This window comes from Coregonus lavaretus, assembly GCF_964263955.1.
Source record: "Coregonus lavaretus genome assembly, chromosome: 37".
NCBI classification, from domain to species: Eukaryota; Metazoa; Chordata; class Actinopteri; order Salmoniformes; family Salmonidae; genus Coregonus; species Coregonus lavaretus.
The window spans coordinates 13,232,072-13,256,588 of NC_140024.1; the positions used below are offsets into that span (position 1 = coordinate 13,232,072).

The following is a 24,517-nucleotide window of genomic DNA, read 5'->3' on the forward strand; positions in this document are numbered from 1 at the left end:
TCAACCTCTGAACTCATGACCTTTAAATCCTTTACATTATTCAACACAACCCCCTGCTAGTCTCACAATGCCAACATCCAGCCCGTTCAGACTGAACTCAGATTACACTTCAAGGGTTCCTCTTATCAGGAGAAAAAAATATAATATAATTGGAATTTGGCCTTCATGTGTGTAAAAACACAGTAGTGCTCCATTGCCACAATGGCTCAGGAACAAAGAGGGGATTATTGTGGAGGTGTCTGATGCCTATCCGGCCTGAAGTTCCGCACACTCCAATCTGTGTGAATGCAGGTGACTCAGGGAGCCTGAGCTGATCCCAGAATTCCTCATTATCCGCCCAGCGGGGGATCTCAGGTCCGCTCGCTGTCTCTGGAAGCACTGCGGGGCCGGCGAGGCGGGCCCCAGAGGAGCACAGAGCTGGGCCATCGGGGGTGAGCCAAGTCTGCTCATTATGCCTAACTCATCCTTGGCATCCCTGCAAACCAAGTGCCACTTAGTGCCCGTGGGAGGGGCATGGGTCGGCCAACTGATGAGATGACAGAGCACACAGCATTGCAGTAATGGGAAAGCTTTCTTTCAAAAGACACAAGAAGGACCTAGGCATATACGTGGACTGTATGTGGACTGATAGTGTCTCCAATCTCCAGAAGGGTAATGTTTTGCCAACCAGATGGACAGAATCGTATGTAAAGCCCTGTCTTACCTGTACCTTAGCCATCAAGTTGAAATGACAGAAAGCAGTAAACATTTTCGACCTCTAAACTCAACAGATGCAGTGTAGTGATTGGCCATGCCCAGATAGGGCCCAATCAGACAGCCTCCAGGAGCAGAGCACCTCTGAGTTCCCCAGACAGATGGTCGTTTCACACATCATAATCATTACTGTTGCCATGGCTTCACTGCTCCATCACAAACATATTGTGATATTTAGACTGGTTTATGATAGCTGTGCCAGTGCTTTGTCTACAGTAATGTGAAGTGGAATTATTTGCTGTGGTACGTAACGTACACACCAGAGGAGTTAAACAGCTCTGCTATGGAAAACATGAATTAGAAACAGCCATTCTTTGAAAGTGATGGGTGTAAAATACAAGAAATGTGGCTATAGGCATCACCTAGGAAAATTTTAAGAATTCAGATTTACTTTGGCAGCAGTAAAATGGGAACGATTCACTCGTATTTCACGACTAGCGTGTAAATGCAAATACACAGTGAATACATTTATAATGTGGGGCATGTCATTTCACGTGTCAACCCTATTTCTGGGTTGAGTTAAATAGTGGCTTGCACAGCAGGTGAATTATGTAAGTAAGCAACAGTGTTGGGGGCTTGGGGCCACAGCCACTTTCTCACTGTGCTTTTCATGATCCTCTCATCAGCCAGCCTAGGGCCAGGGCCAGGCTCTGCCTACCATGCAGCTGTGCTGTTGTTCACCCCAGTCACAATTAACCTCTGAGACTGGGCACGGCGCCAGCCCCGATGAGACTCAGGGCACCAGAAAGCTCTTCAGGTAAACACTGCCACGATAGGCTAAGAAGCCGAAATTAGACATTGTTTTGAACCGAGAGGCAGTTGCTATAGAGACTGTTGCTAATTAACTGCACTCGGCCCGGGGGTACCAAAGGGCTTAAGGGCACTCAGGACGGTTCCTCTTGTGATGAGCTTTATGCACGGTACCCATTGCTATCCCCAGGGTCTCTCATCACCAAAATACCTGCGTCTCCACTCTCCATCTGTCACAGATGCCATGAGAGGGGCGGTGATGGTCTGTCTGTCTGCCCATCAGGACACAACCCTGTGGACCAGGATTACAAGGCTATGTGAGGGGAGATGCTCTATGGTTGGCAGGGCCCGGCTCGCCCTCTTAAAGCACAAATCACTGTGGCGTTTCAGACCAATCAATGCCCTCCATCAGCGCTGAGGACCACTTCATGGCTTTCTCATCATCTCTGGTGGCATTCTGAAGTGATGCCCTGCGAGCTAGTGCACCTCACCAATGGAAATCTGTAGCATGCAGGTAGGAACAGACACATATTTAACATCGTAAACAAAACGCTTCAGTTTTTCTCGGGGCAATGCAACAGGTCGGTATGTCTAAAGATGAGGCTCTTGCTGGTAAATCTGCTTTCACGGGGGGATCCCTCTAGAGGTATCCCCTTTGTTCTCTGTTTTTGAAACAATGACACTGGCATCATACAGATATCCCAACAATTCATGATTGGTGAGAAAGGAAGGAAGGTGTGAGATTCCTGAGGGAGATGAAGAGGCTGGGTTGTGAGATTCCTCTTGGCTCTCCAGCCAGACACTGCGTCTCCTGTGAGACAACATTGCCTCATTGAGAGCTGCATCTCTCCACAGTTAACAACACCACTGACTACATCCATAGCAGACTACCCTCTAAACATTGGCATTCTTCTAATAATAATAATACAATTTCAATATTTGATAATTATTACATTTTTGTGCAAAAAGTTTTTCTTAATAAAAAATAACATTTTAGTGAAATTATTTCGGTAAAATTGCTTGAAGGTAAGATGTTTGATGTTTCTTACTATTTCCTTAATTACACAGTTATAATATGTAAACAAACACAGGTTTAAAAAAAAAAAAAACATTCCCAGTAAAAAGGCAGCCTATTTTCCGTGCTGGGCAGCGCTACAGTCCTCTTAATGGCTCAGTGAGTATGAGTGGGGTCACAGTTCACGCTATGATGAGTTTGGCACTAGGACCCAGCAACAGCTGCAGGGCTGAACAGAACAGCTAGCATTGCCCCCAGAAAAAGCCCACTAACACACTGAGACCAGTTCCAATCTGCTCCCCTCCACTCCCTGCCCGCCCGCCTCACAGTCCCGCCAAACTTTGTGTTAGTTAGTCACTGAAAGAAGACCACATCCCCCCTCCTCCCTCGCCCCTTAAAAAAATAAATAAACAAATCTTCCTCTACACACTGTCTTTCAAAAGCGCTTTCACACAGCTGAACACTGGCACTCGACCTAGTCTGTTTTCAAGGCACAACAAACAACCTTGTTTAGAGCTTTCTTGTGCAGCATGTAAGCTTGTTGTCTTCACGTCTTTGGATCTGTTGGCCATTGTGCTACAGAAAAGCAATTCAATTGTGCAGCATGAAAATTAAGAGAGAGTGTTACTCACATAATAATGTGTCCATTAACACATCCCTTGATAAACTTCAGTGGTACTTGATGCCTTATTTCAATACAAGAAGGATCATCCCACTAGATTTACACACCTGCGCAGGTTGCCTCCAGAACTTCTTTGAGGCATGATACGCTGTGGTGTTCAATCGTTGCTCAGTTTGTATCAAGGGACCTAACGTGAGCCAGGAAAACATTCCCCACACCAGTACACCACTACCACCAGCCTGTACTGTTGACACCAGGCAAAGTCGCTTAGGTCACTCGTTTTGCCCATTCGAACGTTCAATCGAACAGTGAATGCCTTGATGCCTATCTGCCTGCTTTATATAGCAAGCCACGGCCAAGTGACTCACTGTCTGTAGGAGCTAACCATTTTCGTAAACGGGTACCTAATAAACTTTTGTTTTGAGTTTGTATTCCAGTCATTATTTCACTGTGAGTGGTTGACAGCTCTGGCTCAGGGCACAGGGCACAGTGAAAGGCCAGTCCGGGGACACAGTGTTGGTGAGTATATACATGCAACTGGATACCCAGCACATCTGGCATGGTTGACCTCTGCTCAATCCCCCTGATCTCAGGCAGGTCAAGGTACATTCAATACCCCCAATAACACAACCACTGATGGAACAGCTGTAAACACCACTCTGCATGGCACTTCCCTTTACACAGCACTGAAAACAAACAGAGCAGCAGACAATGGATTTTCATGAAAATGAATAACCTTGAATCGGCTATTATCATATTCTTTATGCATCAGCCGAGCCAGCAAAGGCCTATCAATTCTCCCAAGGTTTGCATTTGACACAAAATGTGCTGTGTTATGTTAAATGCTGTTTTGTGGAATTTGTAAAGGTAGAAGTGCCTGAGCTAAAATATAACTGTCTGATGGTAGCCATTAAACAAACTGCATTCTGCAAGGTGTTAAATCTCTTCTCCAAATTAAACTTTTATTTCACCTAATTTGATCTCTTATCGGACAGAAGAATGCGTAGAACAAAAAACGAGTCTGCCGTTTTTATTTGAGGATGTCCAGTCTGCACTAGTGAGTCTTGTCCTTAGCATTAATCATTTAAAACTTGCAACGCAAACCTATTTGTCATGCTTTAATCCAGAGCAGGGGGAGTGTGAGTGAGTTTCTTTGGCGCTCCCATTCTGCTTGTAGGGTAGAGGAGAGGAGGTGGTGCTGGGGTGGTGAGCTGGTTGGTCGTGTGGTCTGAAGCCTCTTTGTACCGGCAGCTGAGGGGGCTTCACTGCAACTCCTAGACTTTACATTTGGTTTGGCCGGAGGGGTCACATGACAGCTGCAAACGAACACCCAGAGGGGCTTTCTGCTTTCACTTGACACTGACAGGGAGAGAGTCCAACACTGCAGAAAGAAAATATTCCCTCTTTCCATGACATCGCCCAGCCAGGAATGGGGGAGGGGGGGGGGGGGGGGGCACAGCTGGTGACAGCCGCAGAACCATCTGCCCCTGACTAATAGTTCATGCTGCTTTACTTATAGACTTCTACTTCTGCAGAGAAGGGAAATTAATGTATAGCCACCGCCAGGGAGCCCTGAACAGCCTGCATGTCCCACAAATTAATTCCTGATTGACAATTTCACTCCCAGTCTATTGTTTCACTTGTGCTGTCCCTTTATCAACACTGAATCTCTCTGAAAATCTTCCTCATTTACTTTGGGCACTTTTAAGGTCCCATACCAATATTATTTGAATGTGTAATGATGATATGCAATTGGTTTTAAAAGTGAAATGTTGTGACTACCATCTGAAAAAAATTATTTAAAAAAACTAGTCACGTATAATTACAAAGGAGGGTAACGCCCCTCTTCCTCCCATGTACCAACCCACATCCCAGACCCCATGTACTCACCGTACATCTTTCCCTCGTCAGATAGAATGATCTTCCTGCGCCCACAGGGGGGATAGATGGCCAGTGCCTCCTGAAAGCTCTGCTCGATGTCGGGGCTCCACACCCCCTCAGCGTCATTGTCTAGGGGCTTGTCTGCCGAGTCGCTCATCCTCTCCATGTCCTCGGCAGGGCTCTCGCTGCCGCTCCAGCTGCTGGGGTCCATGGTGGCGCTTGGGATCTCCAAGCCGAAGTCTGGAGCACACTAGGGAGAGACCTGGAATTCCCAATAAACAAACACAAGCCATCCGTCACTCTCCACAGCCCAGACATCTGCCTCCAAGACGACAACACACTGCTCATGGCCACTGGTCAATAGTGTGGTGAGCCAAACAGGAGAGGATTCTTGGCCTGGTTATCTACCTATGATGTTAGGATGACTGTGGTACAGTTTTACTAGTTGCCATGGAAGGGACTGAAACGTTGCTTTATGCTAGTTTTTGTCTGACATTTTAAATGGTACTATTGAAAATCTTTCATGTTAGCTCCCATTTAAAACATATGATGTGATGGAGGTCACGTGCAGCTACTTCGTCACAGGATACATTTTGAGCATGTTGTAGTAGATTCACCTCCTTTACTTTTCAACACAGTTACAGCAGAACGCAGAGGTTAAATAGATTAGCAGGCAAATAAAAAATATAAGATTGCAGATATAAATAAAATATGTAAGGAGAGCATAACCCTAAAACACATCCAGTGCACCTGGTATCTCCTGCACAGGAGCAGTTGAAGCCTTTTTAAATCAGCTGTCAGGACTGTCAAATAGACTCTTAAATCTTGATGAAATTCATGTAGGAGAACTATAGAATGTTTATGAGGCAAAAAGAGAAATGGAGAAGCCCACTCAAGAAAGGACACAACCATATCTGTACCACTTTAAATTCCCCCCCCAAAAAAATATCCCCTGTCCTCTTTATTCAAGGAAATAGTCTGTTTTCCACATTGTGAATTCCCTTGACATAGAACATTCCATTATGAGATTTTCTTTGCATTTATGCTGTGTAAACAACCTGCTCTGAATTAGATCCCATTACAAACTCATTATAACTGCTAGATTATAAGCAAAGGAGGAGGAAATCACATTTAAATTAGAGGCAGAAAAGTACCTAAACTGAAAGTGTCCATCTCTCCACAATCAAAACTATTGTCCACAAAGTGACTCATAAAAGCAATGTAGGTTCTAATGTATTGCTGTAGACAATCATGCTGAGTTGAATTTTAACGGTGAAAATCACAACTGGGGAGTTCATTCGGTGGATGTTTTTGTAGCCCTTCATTGTAGCACCCCCCACTTCCCAGTTTCCCTCCCCAGTCTCCCTCCCTATCCTCCCCTCTCGGTCCACCTTCTTCCTCCCTATCCTCCCCTCTCCCTCCAGATGAACGCTTCCTCTCTAGGCAAGATCCTATTCAAGCAGCACAAGCTGTTGTGAAGTGGGACTAGCAGCATATGTTTCTTCTAGAATGTCGGTTCGTGACGGGGGAGAGGGGGGATGGGAGCAAGCTGTTTGGGAGAAAAAAAACTCCCAGAGAGTGGAGGGAGCGTTTACTGAATTCCGTTTTTGTGTGCTGACTGCTGACACTGCAGAACTTACTCACAGACTGATGAGGGAGGGGGAAAAACGCCCATTTCGACCACTAAATGGCTTGGGCTTTTTCTCCAGCCCTGCTCCCCCACCCACACTGAATAATAAACTACACTGGTAATCACTTCCAGCACGGTCATGATGTGATTGTAATACTTGATCTCAAGCAAGATTTTCTTTACTTCTTCAACAAGTCAAACCCAGTCAAGTTGTAATAGTGGTCTTTTTGAGAGGACCTTTTAAAAACACACCTTTGCCTTTGTCATTGCCATTGCCGTAAGGGATCTTGAAAAACTAGTCTTCCCTGTGATACAGTATTTATTTTTCTTAAATGGCTGTGAATGCTCTCTTTCCAGGGGTTAACCATTCAGATAGAGAGAAAAAAATTGAGAGAGAGAGAGAAAAGAGAGAGAGAGAGAGAGAGAGAGAGAGAGAGAGAGAGAGAGAGAGAGAGAGAGAGCTCTAACGTGAGTGTCTGGACATGTCTGGTTTCCATGCTAGCTCATGATTTCCCTCCAAAAGAGGGAAACAACACTGACATTTGGAGGGGTGTTTAGTGAGCTCATGGCCATGTTCATCCCACAATGGGCTGATGTTTCCCCGCTCTTTTACAGGTGGTTTCCCCTGATGCGCCACACCAGGAAATGAATACTGTTACACTGAAGCATGCAATGAATTATTGAATCCACCACCCCACTCCCGTCCAACAACAAAACACAAACTGAGCTCTCAACCACGACTAGCATTTACCGCTAGGGAAGGGCAGCAGAAATCCTTGGCCTATCATATTGCTACATGAAAAAAATTAAGCAGAAAATATTTTTATCTGGGGTATAAAGATGGAGGGGGGTAGGGGTGGAGGGGTAATACATACCATTGAAATGGTATAATAGAACCTGGTAGGCTAATTCATTCATTTTAAGTGGTACTCTTAATTAATTGTGTTAATATAACCACTATAAATAAGCCTTTTCTCTCTCCTCCATCCATTGCTGAGGATGGTGTGCAGACACATCTGCTCTAGGATTACTCTGAGGGGGGAAACAGCAGTGCACACTCCATGCCATGTAATCACAAAGAGTTCAAAAGCCTGAGGCAGCATAGGGGATCAAGGGTACCTCTCTTGGCCAGTAGAAACATCCACATTGCACAGCTGGCAGATCTACAGTAAGTCAATGCTATTTACAAATGCATTTACTTTGTGGCAGTTACATTGTGATATAATCCATGTCCGCATAATTCTATGACATATTGGTGATAACTACACATTTCTCTTGTTACTGTACGTTTATTGCCACCATTCGCCAAAGTCAATTCAATAGAATAATACATTGTCAAGGGTGTTAAGAAGTTTATTTCCCACCAAGATGCCACAGACAAAAGCACTCTACAGTATGTACCCTGCATTAATGACTTTAACCTAACACTGTCATTAGTACGATGTAGTCTATTAACCTGAACAAGTGTTAGAGAACAACAGATACATCTACAGAGTAAAAACAGCTTAATCACTGGGCAAGGCTGAAGTCACTCTGCAGTCATTTGGCTCAGTGATAAATCACCCTAAATAATATACCTCTGTCACTATTTCATAAGGAGCACCTCTACAACCAGATTAATTCTGTGTCCAAGCGGATGATCACCTCCTTGAGCATTCTGAGGAAATATGAGGTCAGGTTATCTCAATTAGCCAGAGTTTGATGTGTATGTCTTTATGTTTCAATTACTGATAACCCTTTGTTTCATTGATCTCTTGACATTGACAAGTGAGTCGTTCTTGCCGTTTTGAACAGAGTGAGATCATTAGAGCATAGCAGTAGACATTGTTTGCTGAAGGTTCGCACATTTTCTACAAATAAAACATGCTTTTAAACATAAGATGAATATCATAGAACACCTTGACTATTCTTCTAATGAGCGTCCTCTAAACTATTGTCACTCTGCTGTCTTAATGGAGAAACAAACACAGGGACATGTTCACAAAAATAAAATAAAACACTTATCTTTCTTGATAGGAGAGAATTGAGGATTTGCTAACTTCCAAGACTTTGACATTTCATCCATAAAACATTTACATTACTAAGATAAATCATTGCTGTCCCCTATAGACTTGAGTAATGAAAGGCAAGGGTAAGAAATTCACCAATAGAACATGATGTAGTTGAACTGAGCCAAATCCAAATGCACACCATGCCAAGGGGATAGTAACCTAACAGAGTTACTGTGTTGTTAAGAACTTTTTAGAGCACTAAAACAAGTGTGTCTCTAATATTTAGTCTATGTCACACAGCCTTATGTATAAATATGCAGGGAGGAGAATGTGCCTGGGTGCTTTAGCCATAACAGGTATGCTATGCTGAGCTGACTGTGTGTTTGGGACCGGGAGAGAGACGAGTGTTGTGATTAGTGCAATATGTCTCCAGATGATGCTGAAGTGGTGTTGTTTGTCCAGGCCCCAGTGGCAGATGGGAGACAGAGATTAGTCATGCAACAATATCCTATGGCTGGGCTTCTGTTACTACACCTTGCTGTCAAAGCAGGGAAAGCATTTCAGATACCCAGAACAAGGACACCATTCTACAGAGTAGGCTACACACAAATCCCATTCCCACCCAGGGAGAGGCGCTTTCTCTCCATCTTCCATCACTCAAAACAAAATAGCCCACCAACAAACATGATCATTTCATCTGGTGTGCAAAAACGTAGAACTATAAGCAGGTGTTTGCTGCACACTTTTCAATACAATTATGGAGCTAGACTGGTAGAGCAACATTGCATTAGCTGCCCTACAGCATGCCTACAAAGCAGAAAGATGCTTAATAAAATGCATTTGACTGTAATAATGGAACAGTGTGGTAGATTGGAGTTTCTCAATCTGGCTCCATTCATATATTTCTGCGTAAGTATGGTCCCCTGTAGCTCAGTTGGTAGAGCATGGCGCTTGCAACGCCAGGGTTGTGGGTTTGTTTCCCACGGGGGGCTAGTATCAAAATGTATGCACTCACTAACTGTAAGTCGCTCTGGATAAGAGCGTCTGCTAAATGACTAAAATGTAAAAATGTAATAGTACAAAAATGATGAAACAATACGAACACCTGCAACCTTCAGCAGGTAAAGAGCATTGTGGCTTTTGTGAGTCATTACAGTTAATTGAATGTCTGGAAATATATTCAAATTCAAATTCCCAACTCAACTAAACCCAACTGTTTCAGTCATCATAATGACTACACTAATAGACTAGAACACAGACTTCAACAAAACCCCACATGAAAAGTATGTGATGACTATAACGCCACCACTTTAAATTAATTTGATTAATTATTATTTTTTAAATCAAATCAATGATGAAACAACTGCGTGTACTCAAATTAGATCTGACGACATCTTTTCTCCTCACACATATTCCTGTAACCCTCTGTACATACAATGGATGATTTCTTGCGTCGTGTCTACTCTAAAATGAGATTGGAAATGAGGACTTCCCTTCTCTAAGGGCCTAATACTGTGGGTGGCAAATTCTATGCTTTTAAATCTCAGTGGCACGGTCATAAGCCAGGCCCATGTGTATATATACTTTTTATTAATGTGGTTATAATATCATAGTGGAGGTCTATAGCTTTCCTCACCAAAAGGTTGTGTTCATTGTGTGTGTGTGTGTTCCCAGGTTCTCCTGAGGCCCTACCCCTCTCTGAAAAGTCTCCCCAATCATTGCAGCCTCTTTCACTACTCACAGCCATCTACACACACTCATAAACACACAGGCATACACGCACACACACACAAACACCAACAGTTCCAGGATTGGGGATTTGGATCTGTAAAAAAAAACTATGGAAGCTTAACAGGATACACCATGTGGCTGTTGTTTGATGGCAGGATTTCTAGTATCTGTTCTGGTTGGATGATAAGGCACTGATGTGTCTCATCCATTATTACACAAGAGAGAGAAAGAGAGAGAGAGAGAGAGAGAGAGAGAGAGAGAGAGAGAGAGAGAGAGAGAGAGAGAGAGAGAGAGAGAGAGAGAGAGAGAGAGAGAGAGAGAGAGAGAGAGAGAGAGAGAGAGAGAGAGAGAGAGAGAAAGAATGATAGAAAACAGAAAGTGAGAAAGCAAGAGAGTGATAGAGGGAATCAGGGCAAAAATCAATTTATCAACATGCATAAACTAAGAAAATGACAACTTATACCTCAGAGAGTTCAGTGATAGGGTTGAATGGCGGGAACCCGGTTACTGTGATTTACCGGGATTTACCGCCCAAAACCACCCCATTTTCCCGCGATAAATAACTACGAGAAAAATTTTATTTAAATGAACAGCTGGCGTGAAATGGAACTGTTAAATTATATGCGATGTCTATACCTGGTTTCTCTATGGCCTCTGCATGATGAATCAACGTTCAGGGTGGGGACAGACCATCTCACAATGCATGTAGACCTATCATCTCATCATGGTGACTTTTTTTCTTGTGACAGGTAGGCCTGCTACAGTAATATAAAGACCGAATGCGCATCTAATTTACCCATCTCCATCTGGCTTTTGGGGGTCACCTTGTTTTTTTAATTGTAAAGATTATAATTTTTTTAATTGCAGCTGCAGAGTTTTAAAACAGTCTATCACTCAAATATCGTTGCTTTAAATCAGTACACGCGCGAGCACTCTCTCACATTCTTTCTCTCTCCATCAACTCCATTCAAATTGCATCCAAAATAGATCATCCTGTTCAAGACATTTATATAGCCCTAAATATATATGTCCTAGCCTACTTCTTTCAGGTAATACATTCAATGCAGTATTAGCCTTATATTTAGCTAATTAATGATGGGTTATGCATAATAACCTTCTAACTTATAGCCTCTGTCTCTTGCGCAATACGCAAGCACCTGTGCTGCACTAGCCTCCTTAAAAAACGCTCCTTAGCTCTTGGAGTCCCATGCAAGAAAATCTACACTAGAATAGCTTGCTGGACACCATTTCTTATACCAATAGACTATTGAAGAAGGACGCAAGCTCTTTTTTGCTGATCGTTAAATACAGCAGCCAAGAGAACTCACGGGTAGTTTGAAAGAAGAGCGAACGCGGGATGGTGGTAGGCTGTAGCAGTTATTTATTCAGACCCATAACCATTCAATCTTCATGAAGAGAAGTGAAAGCCTTCTGCATCTAATTCTAATTCTAGTCATTAGAATGATGAAGATAAGGACAACAAAAGTTATTTCATGTAAATGTTAAAAGCGAGTAAGGAATGAAGCAACAATAGAGAGAGAAAGAGGAGGTAGGCTAATAACATTAGGGGAAATATTATGAAAGGTATATATGCATCAGCCTACTAATTTATACAAATATGCCCTATTATATTTCAAAATTAAAATAAGATTCGCTAGCTTATACTTGTTACTTTGTAGGCCACATGTGCTGCACCAGAATGGCATGTTCTCTTCTGCTTAATCATGGTTTGAAAGATGTGCATAATTCCAATACATATAATACAGTATAATACAATACAGTAATACAGTTCACATTCAAAAAGATTAGCCTACTGGAGCTAGTTTCATATAGCTAGCTACATCTATGGGCTTTTATGTTTTTCTGTCGTGCGTAATGTGCAGTAGCTTATATCATATATGTATTGGATAACGGCATTTGGCTTTTTTGGGCTTGGGCTCATTAAATGTCTTTAATGTAGGGCTCATAAAATGTATTTAATATATGGCTCATCAGGCTCAGATAGCATCAGGTTTGAATTTTCATGCTGATCAAAGCTCTAATCAAATCCAGACATACTTTATAATGCTTTCGAATGACACTTCCGGTTTAGGCGGGAAATACCGGGTTACCCAGGAGAAAAATTATTTATTTTCGGGATAGAACATTTGTAAAATACCAGGGGAAAAATTTAACCATATTCTGTAATAAAACATGACACAAAAACTATAATGTTCTAACTGTATGATTGATATGTTTTAGTCCATAGAGAAGTGAACTGTCTAATCTGGGAGCTTGACAAAACCTCCCTTATTGGAACTCCAAAGGCGATAGCGCTATCCAAAGATGCAAAGACTCAGCTCACTGCACTCGTAATATAGGATGGACAATTCAAAAGATGTTGACAATAATAGAATTTCACTTTGGGCCAATTTTACGTGTCACGCTCTCTCAAGGTCATTGGAAAAGATGGAGGAAAGAGATTTCGCTAACAAAGGAAACTACTACGGAACAAAGTTTGAGATTGTCAAATGTACAACATTCTTCCCATAATTGAATGTTTTCTGAAAATAGAAGCCCTGCTTTTTCTTAGCAATGACAATACAACTACAACAAGATTACTTTTGGACAGATAATAAACATCTACACTGAGTATACAAAACATTAGGAACACCTTCCTAATATTGAGTTGCACCCCCCTTGAATATTTTGTCTTGCCCATTCACCCTCTGAATGGCACACATACACAATCCATTTCTCAATTGTCTCAATAATTAAAAATCCTTCTTTAACCTGTCTCCTCCCCTTCATCTACACTGATTAAAGTGGATTTAACAAGTGACATCAATAAGGGATCATAGCTTTCACCTGGATTCACCTAGTCAGTCTATTTCATGGAAAAAGCAGGTGTTCCTAATGTTTTGTACACTCAGTGTATATTCTGATTCCAATGTCTTTGTAACCCTAGTAAACTCCCAAGCCAAACCCTATATGGCTTGGTGTGATATTTTCATTTACGATACAACAACTATGTTGAGTATGTTCCAACCCATATGTTTTAAAACAAGCTTCTTGTGAATAAGGTTATTGCATCAATTCAAAAGGATTTCTACAAACTACAATTGTAAAATGTCTATTCAATTAAGCTAACCTAAAAATAACCCCTTTTCAATCTCCACCGACCCTTCACATTTATATGGCACACATCTGTGTGAGAGTGAGCATATTTTGTGGTGTCTGCCCACTCTCTGCTGAGTGGGTCCGGGTTATTTTATTCCTGCAGAGGACTCTGTGGTAGTGGGAATCATTATCACCTCATCACACAGGCTATCATGGAACAGACCCATCTCCTTGTTCATTCCTGTTACTGGTGTTCATAGACTTCACATATCCCCAGGACACCGTGTTACACCTTGTTTATCACAAAACCTCCAGTAGCCACCAGGGCCACAAGGAAGAACAGCCATTACTGATGCTGTTGGAAGGTACTTTTACTTTTGAACTCTGCATTGTTGGGAATGGTCTCGTAAGTAAAAGTAAACGTTTCACTGTAAAGTCTACTACACCTGTTGTATTCGGCGCATGTGACCATTCAAATTTGATTTCATTTGAAGGTAATCATGCTGTTGACAGTCAAATGTGATAAATAGAGAACTAAAAGATGTTAGGAATTAGTAAAGACATTATTTTCGTCAAGAATACTTCTGAAACATGGATTGAGTGAGAGCATCACAGCATGCTCAAAACTAAGTATGCCCAGATTCCATCTCTCCATCCCTGTCCCCAGATGCCAGGTATTCAGCACCATGTGGCATCAATCTGATAGTCCTGAGATGTGAGCGGTACATGGGGACTGTGAGGTTTCCTATTGAGCTGGTCTCCTAGTGTCTGAGAATCTGAACACTAATTATCCCGGCCAGAGAGAGGTAGGAATGTCACCTGTAGAAACACTTGGGGCCTTAACAGATAATTGCATACTCCTATCACACCAAGGTCGGCACCATGGAAATGGTCTTATTAGCAAGATAAGGGCGAAAGCGGGCAACAAGTGAATGCATTGGCAAGGGTTGGGCCATAGTTGTGACATGGCATTATGGGAGATGACACTTATCGTCAGATTACATAAACCACTCTCGTTCACGCTAAGATGGAATCCAGCTCCTTAAATTAAAAGAACCCATTTCACCGATCATACAGTCCTGGGTAATGAAATAGTAGATGAGAGTTCTCAAATGTAATTTTCCATGTGGAGTCCTTTTGTGCTGTTATCTCAGAGGGTGCAATAATGATCCTGTGAATGGCTTTTGCGCACCCCATCATGACCCATAGTAGTTAAGCCTGCACTGTGGAGAACTATAATTACCATGTGATTACAAAACTCAATGTTCGCTGTGAGTTTTAAAGGCGTACCATGGGCTTTGGCTAATTATTTCAGTAATGTTGAATGTATGCCAAAGCCCTCATGTTTGGAACAAAAAAGTATCCAATTATGTATATTACCATGATGGGACATTACTGAGATTCCATTTACTTCATCAAAACATGTTCATTATAACTGGAATGGCATGTATCAAGAATGACGAGCAGAAAACCTTTCTGTATGGTATGGACCTTGAGATATAAAGTTATAGAACATTCATGAAATGAGAAAGGTTCAAACATTCAGAAAGCTTGTCTTTACATTTCTTAGATGAAAACACCTAGCAACATAGAAACATGAGGCTTCTTCTCTTAGACATCTATTCTTTCTGAAACAGGCTTATTAAAAGCTTTACCGCATCTATGATTATGGACGCAAGTTTTGACTGACCGAACCCAGTGCACCAATTTTGCAAAAATGTCCAATTGGCACGATTTTAGTTCTGCTCTAGCCTCTTTAAGGAGGGGAAAATGACAAGGTGTGCAGGGGAACACAAGAATGTCTAGCCGTACATAGGGACAAACCGATTGATCTACGTAGTATTGGATTTTTCTCCAGGTTTCATGAATAAATCTGCTGGGTATGGAGTGCTGATGAATGAATGAACAAGGTTTTCAATACCAATCTCCCAATGCAGAGAGCAAAAGGTTCAGTAGAGTAGCTCACTAATGCTCCCTCTGTTATTGGCAACGGCCAAGCGTTTATTTCATGCCTATTTAAACCAGCAGGCTTGGGTGCAGTGAATCTGTCTGATAATATCCCACTCAAATGTGAGGCCTGGAGCCGCCGCCCAGCGCCCGACCAACGGGCCGCCCGCTCGGGGATCAATCTCTGCTCGGTAGAGAATGGGATTGATTTACAGGCGCTGTCAAAGAAGCTCTCCCAGTCCCCACCTGCCTCACGACATATCAGAATCAAGTAGCACCTTCACGACCTGGGCATCACATCAGATGCAGTGGGAGTGCAGGGGACCAATTTCCATCAGTCTTTTACTGTAGATGTCTATTCAGAACATTTGCAAACGATCTGCTAAAAAATGTGCCCATGATATATTCTTCACATCAGAAATTATGAACTACAAATCCATGACATAAAAACATGCCATCCAACCGCAACAATGACGTTGGAAATCAATGCATTCGATGCAATAAACGTATATTTGTCAAAAATATGCTGGGCATTCCATCGTCTGCACATGGTCGCGTCACACTAGTGAGGAGAGAAAGGGGAGCGCATAAAGCGCAGGAAATTAAAGCTGTAAATAAACGTCCAGCAGATAAAGGATCCCTTGACAGTTATGAGAGCATAGCAGTCTCAGTCAGGACACTGTGGATGGGCATGAAAAACTAAATCAGTGGGACACTGTGGATGGGCATGAAAAACCAAATCAGTGATGAGCATGAAGACCACCATCTGCATCCAGCTCCTCCATACCACACTCACCATCACAGATCCCTCCATCTCAGGAAGGACGTCTGTTTGGGCCTCCATCTGCCATAAACCAGCCCCTCCTACCAAGGTGCTACTGGCAGAAAGGTCAAATGGAATTTTCTAGAAACTATTTTGTTTGCTGTTCATTGTGTGGCGGATGCTGTCCAGTTTATTGGTACTTAAAGGAAAGCTTGGCCAGATGTGACACATCGTCCCCATGAAGCTCCAAGGTAATGTGATGGAGAAAATTCCTTGTTGACCTGGCTTGGTTAAGTACATATTGAGTCACTGTATGAAACAAATACCATATAAATCTGCCAGTGCCAGTGTCAAACAAAAGCTCAAACCTCACTCAAGGTTTTCTCAAACTCTGATTTACTCAACTGAATTTTTCGCCCAACTTCAGCACAAAGCTTTAATTCATTTCATGAGCTTTTCCAATTAAGCATGCAGTATACACAAACAACAAACCATTGAACAACTATTGAAAGAAACTAAGTTTCTATTCACATTGACAATGATAATTTCCCTATTTGAAGCCCAAAATTTAAGGAGGGGAACTCTATTGAAGTGCTTACCTTGTAATATAATTTATTTGTCAGGGCACAAAGATACCAAATCACACAACTTTGTCAGAACATTTTGAGACAACATTTTCAATAAACGCAATGAATGTCTCAGGCTAGTCCATAGCCACAGCCAGCATCAATGCAAAAATGGACCAAAGCAATATGTATGGTCCTCAGACTGAGCAATTAAACTGTTTATGAGGTGTAATCATATTAGGCCAATGTATCCCAGCTTTCCCAGCCAAACATGCTTACAGTAGTATTTACATACACACAGATCTAAGCCTGTAAAGAAACCTATGAATGATGCGCTTTGGGCTAGAATTCAAACTCATTCACTGGGCACAGTGTGCATACTAATGTTGGGAGCTCACCCAAAGTCTATCTGTGCCTCGGCTGAATCCAGGGCAGCTTCAGGGCAGAGCGAGCCTGCCTGATCTCTGTCGGCCATGATAACAATACAGCAGCCATTAATGAAAGGCCTTGTAGGGATTTATTACAAGAGAGGACTGGGGAATACAGTGCCAGAGAGCCTGGACAACCCACATTTGAATACAGACCACAAATTATAAACGGTTTCAGTAAATGAAGTGACTGAGGGCCTTTGTTCCACGGGCGTACATCTTCCTATTGCTAGTGGGCACTAAACCACTAGCATAGCCTGCACTGGGAAAGGAAGTTATTGAAGCCTGGATTTCCTGCTTTCGGCTGTGGCCAAGAACTTGAAGGTTTATAGTGGTTTCAGGAACTGACTCATCTAATGATTCATGGATTAGATATTGCTTCTCATGTGTGTCTGGTCATGTGGTAGCTCATTTAAATGACTTTTTCCCATCCAAAAAAAGAAGAGTTAGGAGAGTGCGAAAGTAGGGAAGGTACTTATAACAATTTCCCAATAACTTCCAAATCATTACAGTTTAATAAGACGTGATTAAGATGGCATATGTATCAACATTATTTGCTTTCCTGAGAAACTGACTGAGGCTGACATATGGTTTGAATTATGAGGCTATAATTGTAAAGGGCTGAAACAGTGGTTTCTTTACTGTATGACTTCGAAAGATGAGGAAAGCTCTTACATTTTATTTTTCTCTTTCCTTCTTATTTACCCCAGATTTCCTGCAACAGTTTGGCAGTATAATGCTCTACAACGTTGCTTTTTAAGGTTCCTTTGACTCTTTGACTTATCTAGAGAGAAAGTGCTTTGGTCCTTTTGAAAATTAACATATGATGAGGTAAAGGTCGATATACCAAAAGACAAAGCGGGACAAACAAATGAATACAAAAGCTGTTTGCCATAATTATACATATGGAGAAAAAGTGAATTACACTTGCAAAGGCGGTTGACAAGGCCAAAGTGCACTCTAGCTGGCAGTCATTTTATGGCTCCAGTCCTGAAGCAGATTTACTTAGATGACGTCAGTGGCTTTGAGCCAGATTTTCCTTTTGGGTGGCACTCTACATCGGCCTCTCTGAGGCCTTACTGAAACTGTTGAGCAGCAGACCATACTGCAACATTCTCTTTCTAGAACAGACTTTACATCAGGGCACAGAGTGACTGGAACCCAGCAGTACGGTAGTGTGTGAAGCATGCTATCCGATCACAGACACACTGATGTGACGATGAGTCCCTCCCCTGCTAAATGTCTGCATGTAATTACACATTTAATGACCCTGTGTCCAGATTAAATTACAGATCACATCTCTTTTACTCGCCCTACTCCTCTTGTTTTGTGCAGCTATAACAAAAGCAGCATCCTTTCATTTCATCAATTCTTCCCTTGATTAGATAAAGGAATGCTTTGTGCCATTCAGATTCCCACAAGGCATTTCTCAGACTCTTATCATACAGGAAATAGAAAATATTTGTTGGGTATGCGTAATTGTGCTTTTGACCAGTTTAGGCCTTTATTCCTAACAGCTGTTTCCATTTCTTAAAGAATGCAACAAATGTAAGGAGGAATCGAACAAGATTAGCTTTTCTGAAGAAAATAAAATGTCTTCCATGCCAACCTTTACTACTAAATAAACACATAAAATGACATTGTGAAGGAAAACTTGTGGCACCAGCCCAAGTACATCCCCCCTGCACAAAACCAATACACTCAAACATCAAATGGTTTCCATGGCATTCTTTTTTCCTATGATAACTCTTAATTAGTTTTGACCGCAGATGGATTTTAATAGGAAATTATGTCTTAGTAGAATATTAAAACGACAGGACGTGCCTGTTTGCTTTGGGCTGTATCCCGCTACATGTTCACAATGCCCCATGACCACAGAGGGAAAAACCAGCTTGCTGATTGTAGATGCTGTGGTAATGCCCATGTGTGGTTCATTCTTACCTACTGATGCCTTGTTTAGGTGAACTTGATTACAGAACTATGAATGTATTTGTTGTTCACTTCAACATTTATGCTTAGTAAACGTTGAAGTACAATTCAAGGCCAGGAATTTCATGGTAAGAAGAAATCACTTATGTGCACAAATACACATACACACACCTACAATAACTCACACACACACACACTGTCCTACAACAGCTGGTGACTCAAATATGAAGCATATTAAATGCCATTGATAAGGTAAGGGAACAGATAGCTTATCGGAAGCATACAAGAGCCATATGGTGCCATAGCCAGTGCAGCCTGTTGCTGGCATAACAATGGCCTGGCCAGGACGTAGAGCCACAAGCAGAGAGTTGACAAATGGCCGTTGGCATGAAATCTCAGTTCATATTTGCATTTTTCCCTACAGGTGCAGAAAATGATCCAAGCAGATGTCAATGAGAACGGGCTTGTTTGCACTCAGCAGCTCAACAGCCTCGCACACTCTCAGTCTTGACAACAGGAAAGACAATGGGTCTCTCTCTGCTCCCAGAAGTAATCCAATCCACTCAATGCTTCAGTAATGCACATATTCTCTCCACATTGCACAAGTGAAAGACTACATTCTTCTTTTCCCAGCCCTGAGACTTCCACATTCTTAGGCAAAACATTACAGCGGTGGGATTTCTAAAAAGGCATGTCTATTCAGAGAGAGGTGGTCTGCGTACAACTACAGTACTGCATGTTGAGGTTCAAAAACTTTTTGAGAATGTTTTAAAGCTAGAATCCTTAGTTGCTACATCCATTTTTGAAATTAGAAATTAATGATATACAGGTAAAAGTCAGTAAATTAGAATATTTTGAAAAACTTGATTTATTTCAGTAATTGCATTCAAAAGGTGTAACTTGTACATTATATTTATTCATTGCACACAGACTGATGCATTCAAATGTTTATTTCATTTAATTTTGATGATTTGAAGTGGCAACAAATGAAAATCCAAAATTCCGTGTGTCACAAAATTAGAATATTACTTAAGGCTAATACAAAAAAGGGATTTTTTAGAAATGTTGGCCAACTGAAAAGTATGAAAATGAAAAATATGAGCATGTACAATACTCAATACTTGGTTGGAGCTCCTTTTGCCTCAATTACTGCATTAATGCGGCGTGGCATGGAGTCGATGAGTTTCTGGCACTGCTCAGGTGTTATGAGAGCCCAGGTTGCTCTGATAGTGGCCTTCAACTCTTCTGCGTTGTTGGGTCTGGCATTCTGCATCTTCCTTTTCACAATACCCCACAGATTTTCTATGGGGCTAAGGTCAGGGGAGTTGGCTGGCCAATTTAGAACAGAAATACCATGGTCCGTAAACCAGGCACGGGTAGATTTTGCGCTGTGTGCAGGCGCCAAGTCCTGTTGGAACCTGAAATCTCCATCTCCATAGAGCAGGTCAGCAGCAGGAAGCATGAAGTGCTCTAAAACTTGCTGGTAGACGGCTGCGTTGACCCTTGATCTCAGGAAACAGAGTGGACCGACACCAGCAGATGACATGGCACCCCAAACCATCACTGATGGTGGAAACTTTACACTAGACTTCAGGCAACGTGGATCCTGTGCCTCTCCTGTCTTCCTCCAGACTCTGGGACCTCGATTTCCAAAGGAAATGCAAAATTTGCTTTCGTCAGAAAACATGACTTTAGACCACTCAGCAGCAGTCCAGCTCTTTTTTTCCTTAGCCCAGGTGAGACGCTTTTCGCGCTGTTTCTTGGTCAACAGTGGCTTGACACGAGGTATGCGGCAGTTGAAACCCATGTCTTTCAAGCGTCTCTTGGTGGTGGATCTTGAAGCCCTGACTCCAGCAGCTGTCCACTCCTTGTGAATCTCCCCCACATTTTTGAATGGGTTTTTTTTCACAATCTTGACTAGGGCGCGGTGATCCCTATCGCTTGTACACTTTTTCTGACCACAGTTTTTCCTTCCCTTTGCCTCTCTATTAATGTGTTTGGACACAGAGCTCTGAGAACAGCCAGCCTCTTCTGCAATAACCTTTTGTGTCTTTCCCTCCTTGTGCAATGTGTCGATGGTCGCCTTTTGGACAGCTGTCAAATCTGAAGTCTTCCCCATGTTTGTGTAGGCTTCAGAACTGGACTGAGAGACCATTTAAAGCCCTTTGCAGGTGTTTTGAGTTAATCAGCTGATTATTTTGTGGCACCAGGTGTCTTCAAAATGTAACCCTTACACAATATTCTAATTTTGTGACACACGGAATTTTGGATTTTCATTTGTTGCCACTTCAAATCATCAAAATTAAATGAAATAAACATTTGAATGCATCAGTCTGTGTGCAATGAATAAATATAATGTACAAGTTACACCTTTTGAATGCAATTACTGAAATAAATCAAGTTTTTCAAAATATTCTAATTTACTGACTTTTACCTGTATATACCCATTGATTATTTTAATGAATTTTTACCCAATTTTTCATGATTACGATCTTGTCTCATCGCTGCAACTCCCCAACGGCGCTTCTTAACACCCACTAACTTAACCCGGAAGCCAGCTGCACCAATGTGTCAGAGGAAACATCGTTCAACTGACGACCAAAGTCAGCCTGCAGGTGCCCAGCCCGCCACAAGGAGTCGCTAGAGCACGATGAGCCAAGTAAAGCCCACTCGGCCAAACCCTCCCCTAACCCGGACGACTCTGGGCCAATTGTGCGCCATCTTATGGTCACAGCAGGCTGTAGTGATGCCACAACACTGTGATGCAGTGCCTTAGACCGCTGCGCCACTCGGGAGGCATACCCATTGATTCTTGAAGAATATAACTTATAAATGTGTCATGTTTTACTCCAATGTTTGTAAACAATGCAAATATAAACAAACACTGTATAGCCTCAAAACATGGTTAAACTACACATTTCATATAATGGGTGGTCAGTCCTTGCATCCATAGCTCTGTCTATGAATTTGAGAGTGGTTACATTTCTCCAGCCCCATTACTTAGCTTTTTAGCGAAACAGGGACGGGGAAAACGCGTTGTTATTGTTTTAATTAAGGATTCTAGCTTTAAGCGTATCAAATCAAATCAAATCAAATCAAATTGTATTGGCCACATGCGCCGTATACAACAGGTGCAGACATTACAGTGAAATGCTTACTTACAGCCCTTAACCAACAGTGCATTTCTTTTTAACAAAAAAATAAAAATACAAATGTGTTGAGAAAAAAAGAGTGGCTATATATACAGTAGGGAGGCTATATATACAGGGGGGTACCGGTGCAGAGTCAATGTGTGGGGGCACCGGCTAGTTGAGGTAGTTGAAGTAATATGTACATGTGGGTAGAGTTAAAGTGACTATGCATAAATAATTAACAGAGTAGCAGCAGCGTAAAAGGATGGGGTGGGGGGGGGCAGTGCAAATAGTCCGGGTAGCCATGATTAGCTGTTCAGGAGTCTTATGGCTTGGGGGTAGAAGCTGTTGAGAAGTCTTTTGGACCTAGACTTGGCACTCCGGTACCGCTTGCCGTGCGGTAGCAGAGAGAACAGTCTATGACTAGGGTGGCTGGAGTCTTTGACAATTTTGAGGGCCTTCCTCTGACACCGCCTGGTATAGAGGTCCTGGATGGCAGGAAGCTTGGCCCCAGTGATGTACTGGGCCGTACGCACTACCCTCTGTAGTGCCTTGCGGTCGGAGGCCAAGCAGTTGCCATACCAGGCGGTGATGCAACCAGTCAGGATGCTTTCGATGGTGCAGCTGTAGAATTTTTTGAGGATCTGAGGACCCATGCCAAATCTTTTCAGTCTCCTGAGGGGGAATAGGCTTTGTCGTGCCCTCTTCACGACTGTCTTGGTGTGTTTGGACCATGATAGTTCGTTGGTGATGTGGACACCAAGGAACTTGAAGCTCTCAACCTGTTCCACTACAGCCCCGTCGATGAGAATGGGGGCGTGCTCAGTCCTCTTTTTTTTTTCCTGTAGTCCACAATCATCTCCTTTGTCTTGGTCACGTTGAGGGAGAGGTTGTTGTCCTGGCACCACACGGCCAGGTCTCTGACCTCCTCCCTATAGGCTGTCTCATCGTTGTCCAGGTGGGAAAGGGCAGTGTGTGTTTTTGTATGTTGTAGTGCATTTGTGAAGCTCACTTCCATCACATAGAAACTGCACATGTCAAATTGAGTGCCAACAAATACCTGTCTGATGAGTCATTGGGGCTAAATGAATGTTATAACAAAAAACTATGTGAAGCTTATGTTCAGAAAAGGGGGAGGAAGGGGTTAGTAGGCTACAGTCTATCTGTGTTAAATGCCAAGTTCAAAATTCCTGCAATACATCTGATATATATTATCGAATGTCTCTGTAGCATATTTCCATCATATACATTGACGTGATATTTTTGATTAATCTTATATGTTTATGTGATTGTATTTTAACATAACTTTAGATGGTATTACTTTGGAATAAGAGAAATTCCAGATAATTATAATAATTCTTAATTTCACACACGCTTGGGGTTCAACTGATATCATCTGGTAAAATGGGAATTCATAAGCCCACTTTCAAAAGTAAAAACTCATGGAGTCAAGCAAAGATAATGTAGGCGGCAGGTAGCTTAGTGGTTAAGAGCGTTGTGCCAGTAACCGAAAGGTCGCTGGTTCTAATCCCCGAGCCAACTAGGTGAAAATTCTGTCGATGTGCCCTTGATCAAGGCACTTAACCCTAATTGCTCCTGTAAGTCGCTCTGGATAAGAGCATCTGCTAAATGACTAAAATGTAATGTACTATTCTTGCACTTGAAAATGCCATGCAGGCTAATGTCCAACAGGTCCACTTGTTGCATAAGCAGAAAACAAAGCATCTATTGCTGCTCCTGATTTCCCCCCTGCAGCTTTACTTCTTCACGTGTCAGGGGTTAAGTCTGATAGAAGTCAATCTGTTTAATTAGTAAATTATAATAGCCTAGTTAGAGGAATCAACAAATAACACATTGTATCTTGCTGGCCCCTATTTTCAAGAGAGACACACTGAAATATAAGATGATAATTAACTGCAAGAAAGGAGGTCTTTTCCCCAATCACACAATAGGGGAACTTGTTTTCAGAGCTGAATTCCACTCCATAGCAGAGAACTTGCACAGCCACAGAATACCATCATGCAGTTTGGTTTGTTTAGTTATGATTGAAGTGGATATCACCATGCATCGAAATAACCAATACATTTTACCTTATATATTCACCAACAAGCATATACCGTTATAATTGAATAGTTTACATTCTTTGAGATAATATAAACAACGCTATAAGTGAATTACACAATAATTACATAGGCCTCCTCTATAAAATATATTTGCTTAAATGTCAGACAAACTATATTGGAATTTTATCTGATGGTGTGACCTTGATGACGTTTAGCAT

The 24,517-nt window shown here is 42.1% G+C and overlaps 1 protein-coding gene across 5 annotated transcripts in view; it reads right to left on the bottom strand.

Annotated features, from left to right (window-relative positions):
* LOC311111836 (transcriptional enhancer factor TEF-1-like) overlaps positions 1–24,517 on the bottom strand; it is a 55,148-nt gene that overhangs the window by 28,831 nt on the left and 1,800 nt on the right. For all 5 annotated transcript variants that reach the window (XM_084154733.1, XM_084154734.1, XM_084154732.1 and 2 more), the window contains exon 3: positions 5,031–5,283. In XM_084154733.1, the coding sequence (XP_084010859.1) occupies positions 5,031–5,232 (202 nt within the window). In that variant the 5' untranslated portion in view covers positions 5,233–5,283. The remainder of the gene's footprint in view (positions 1–5,030; positions 5,284–24,517) is intronic.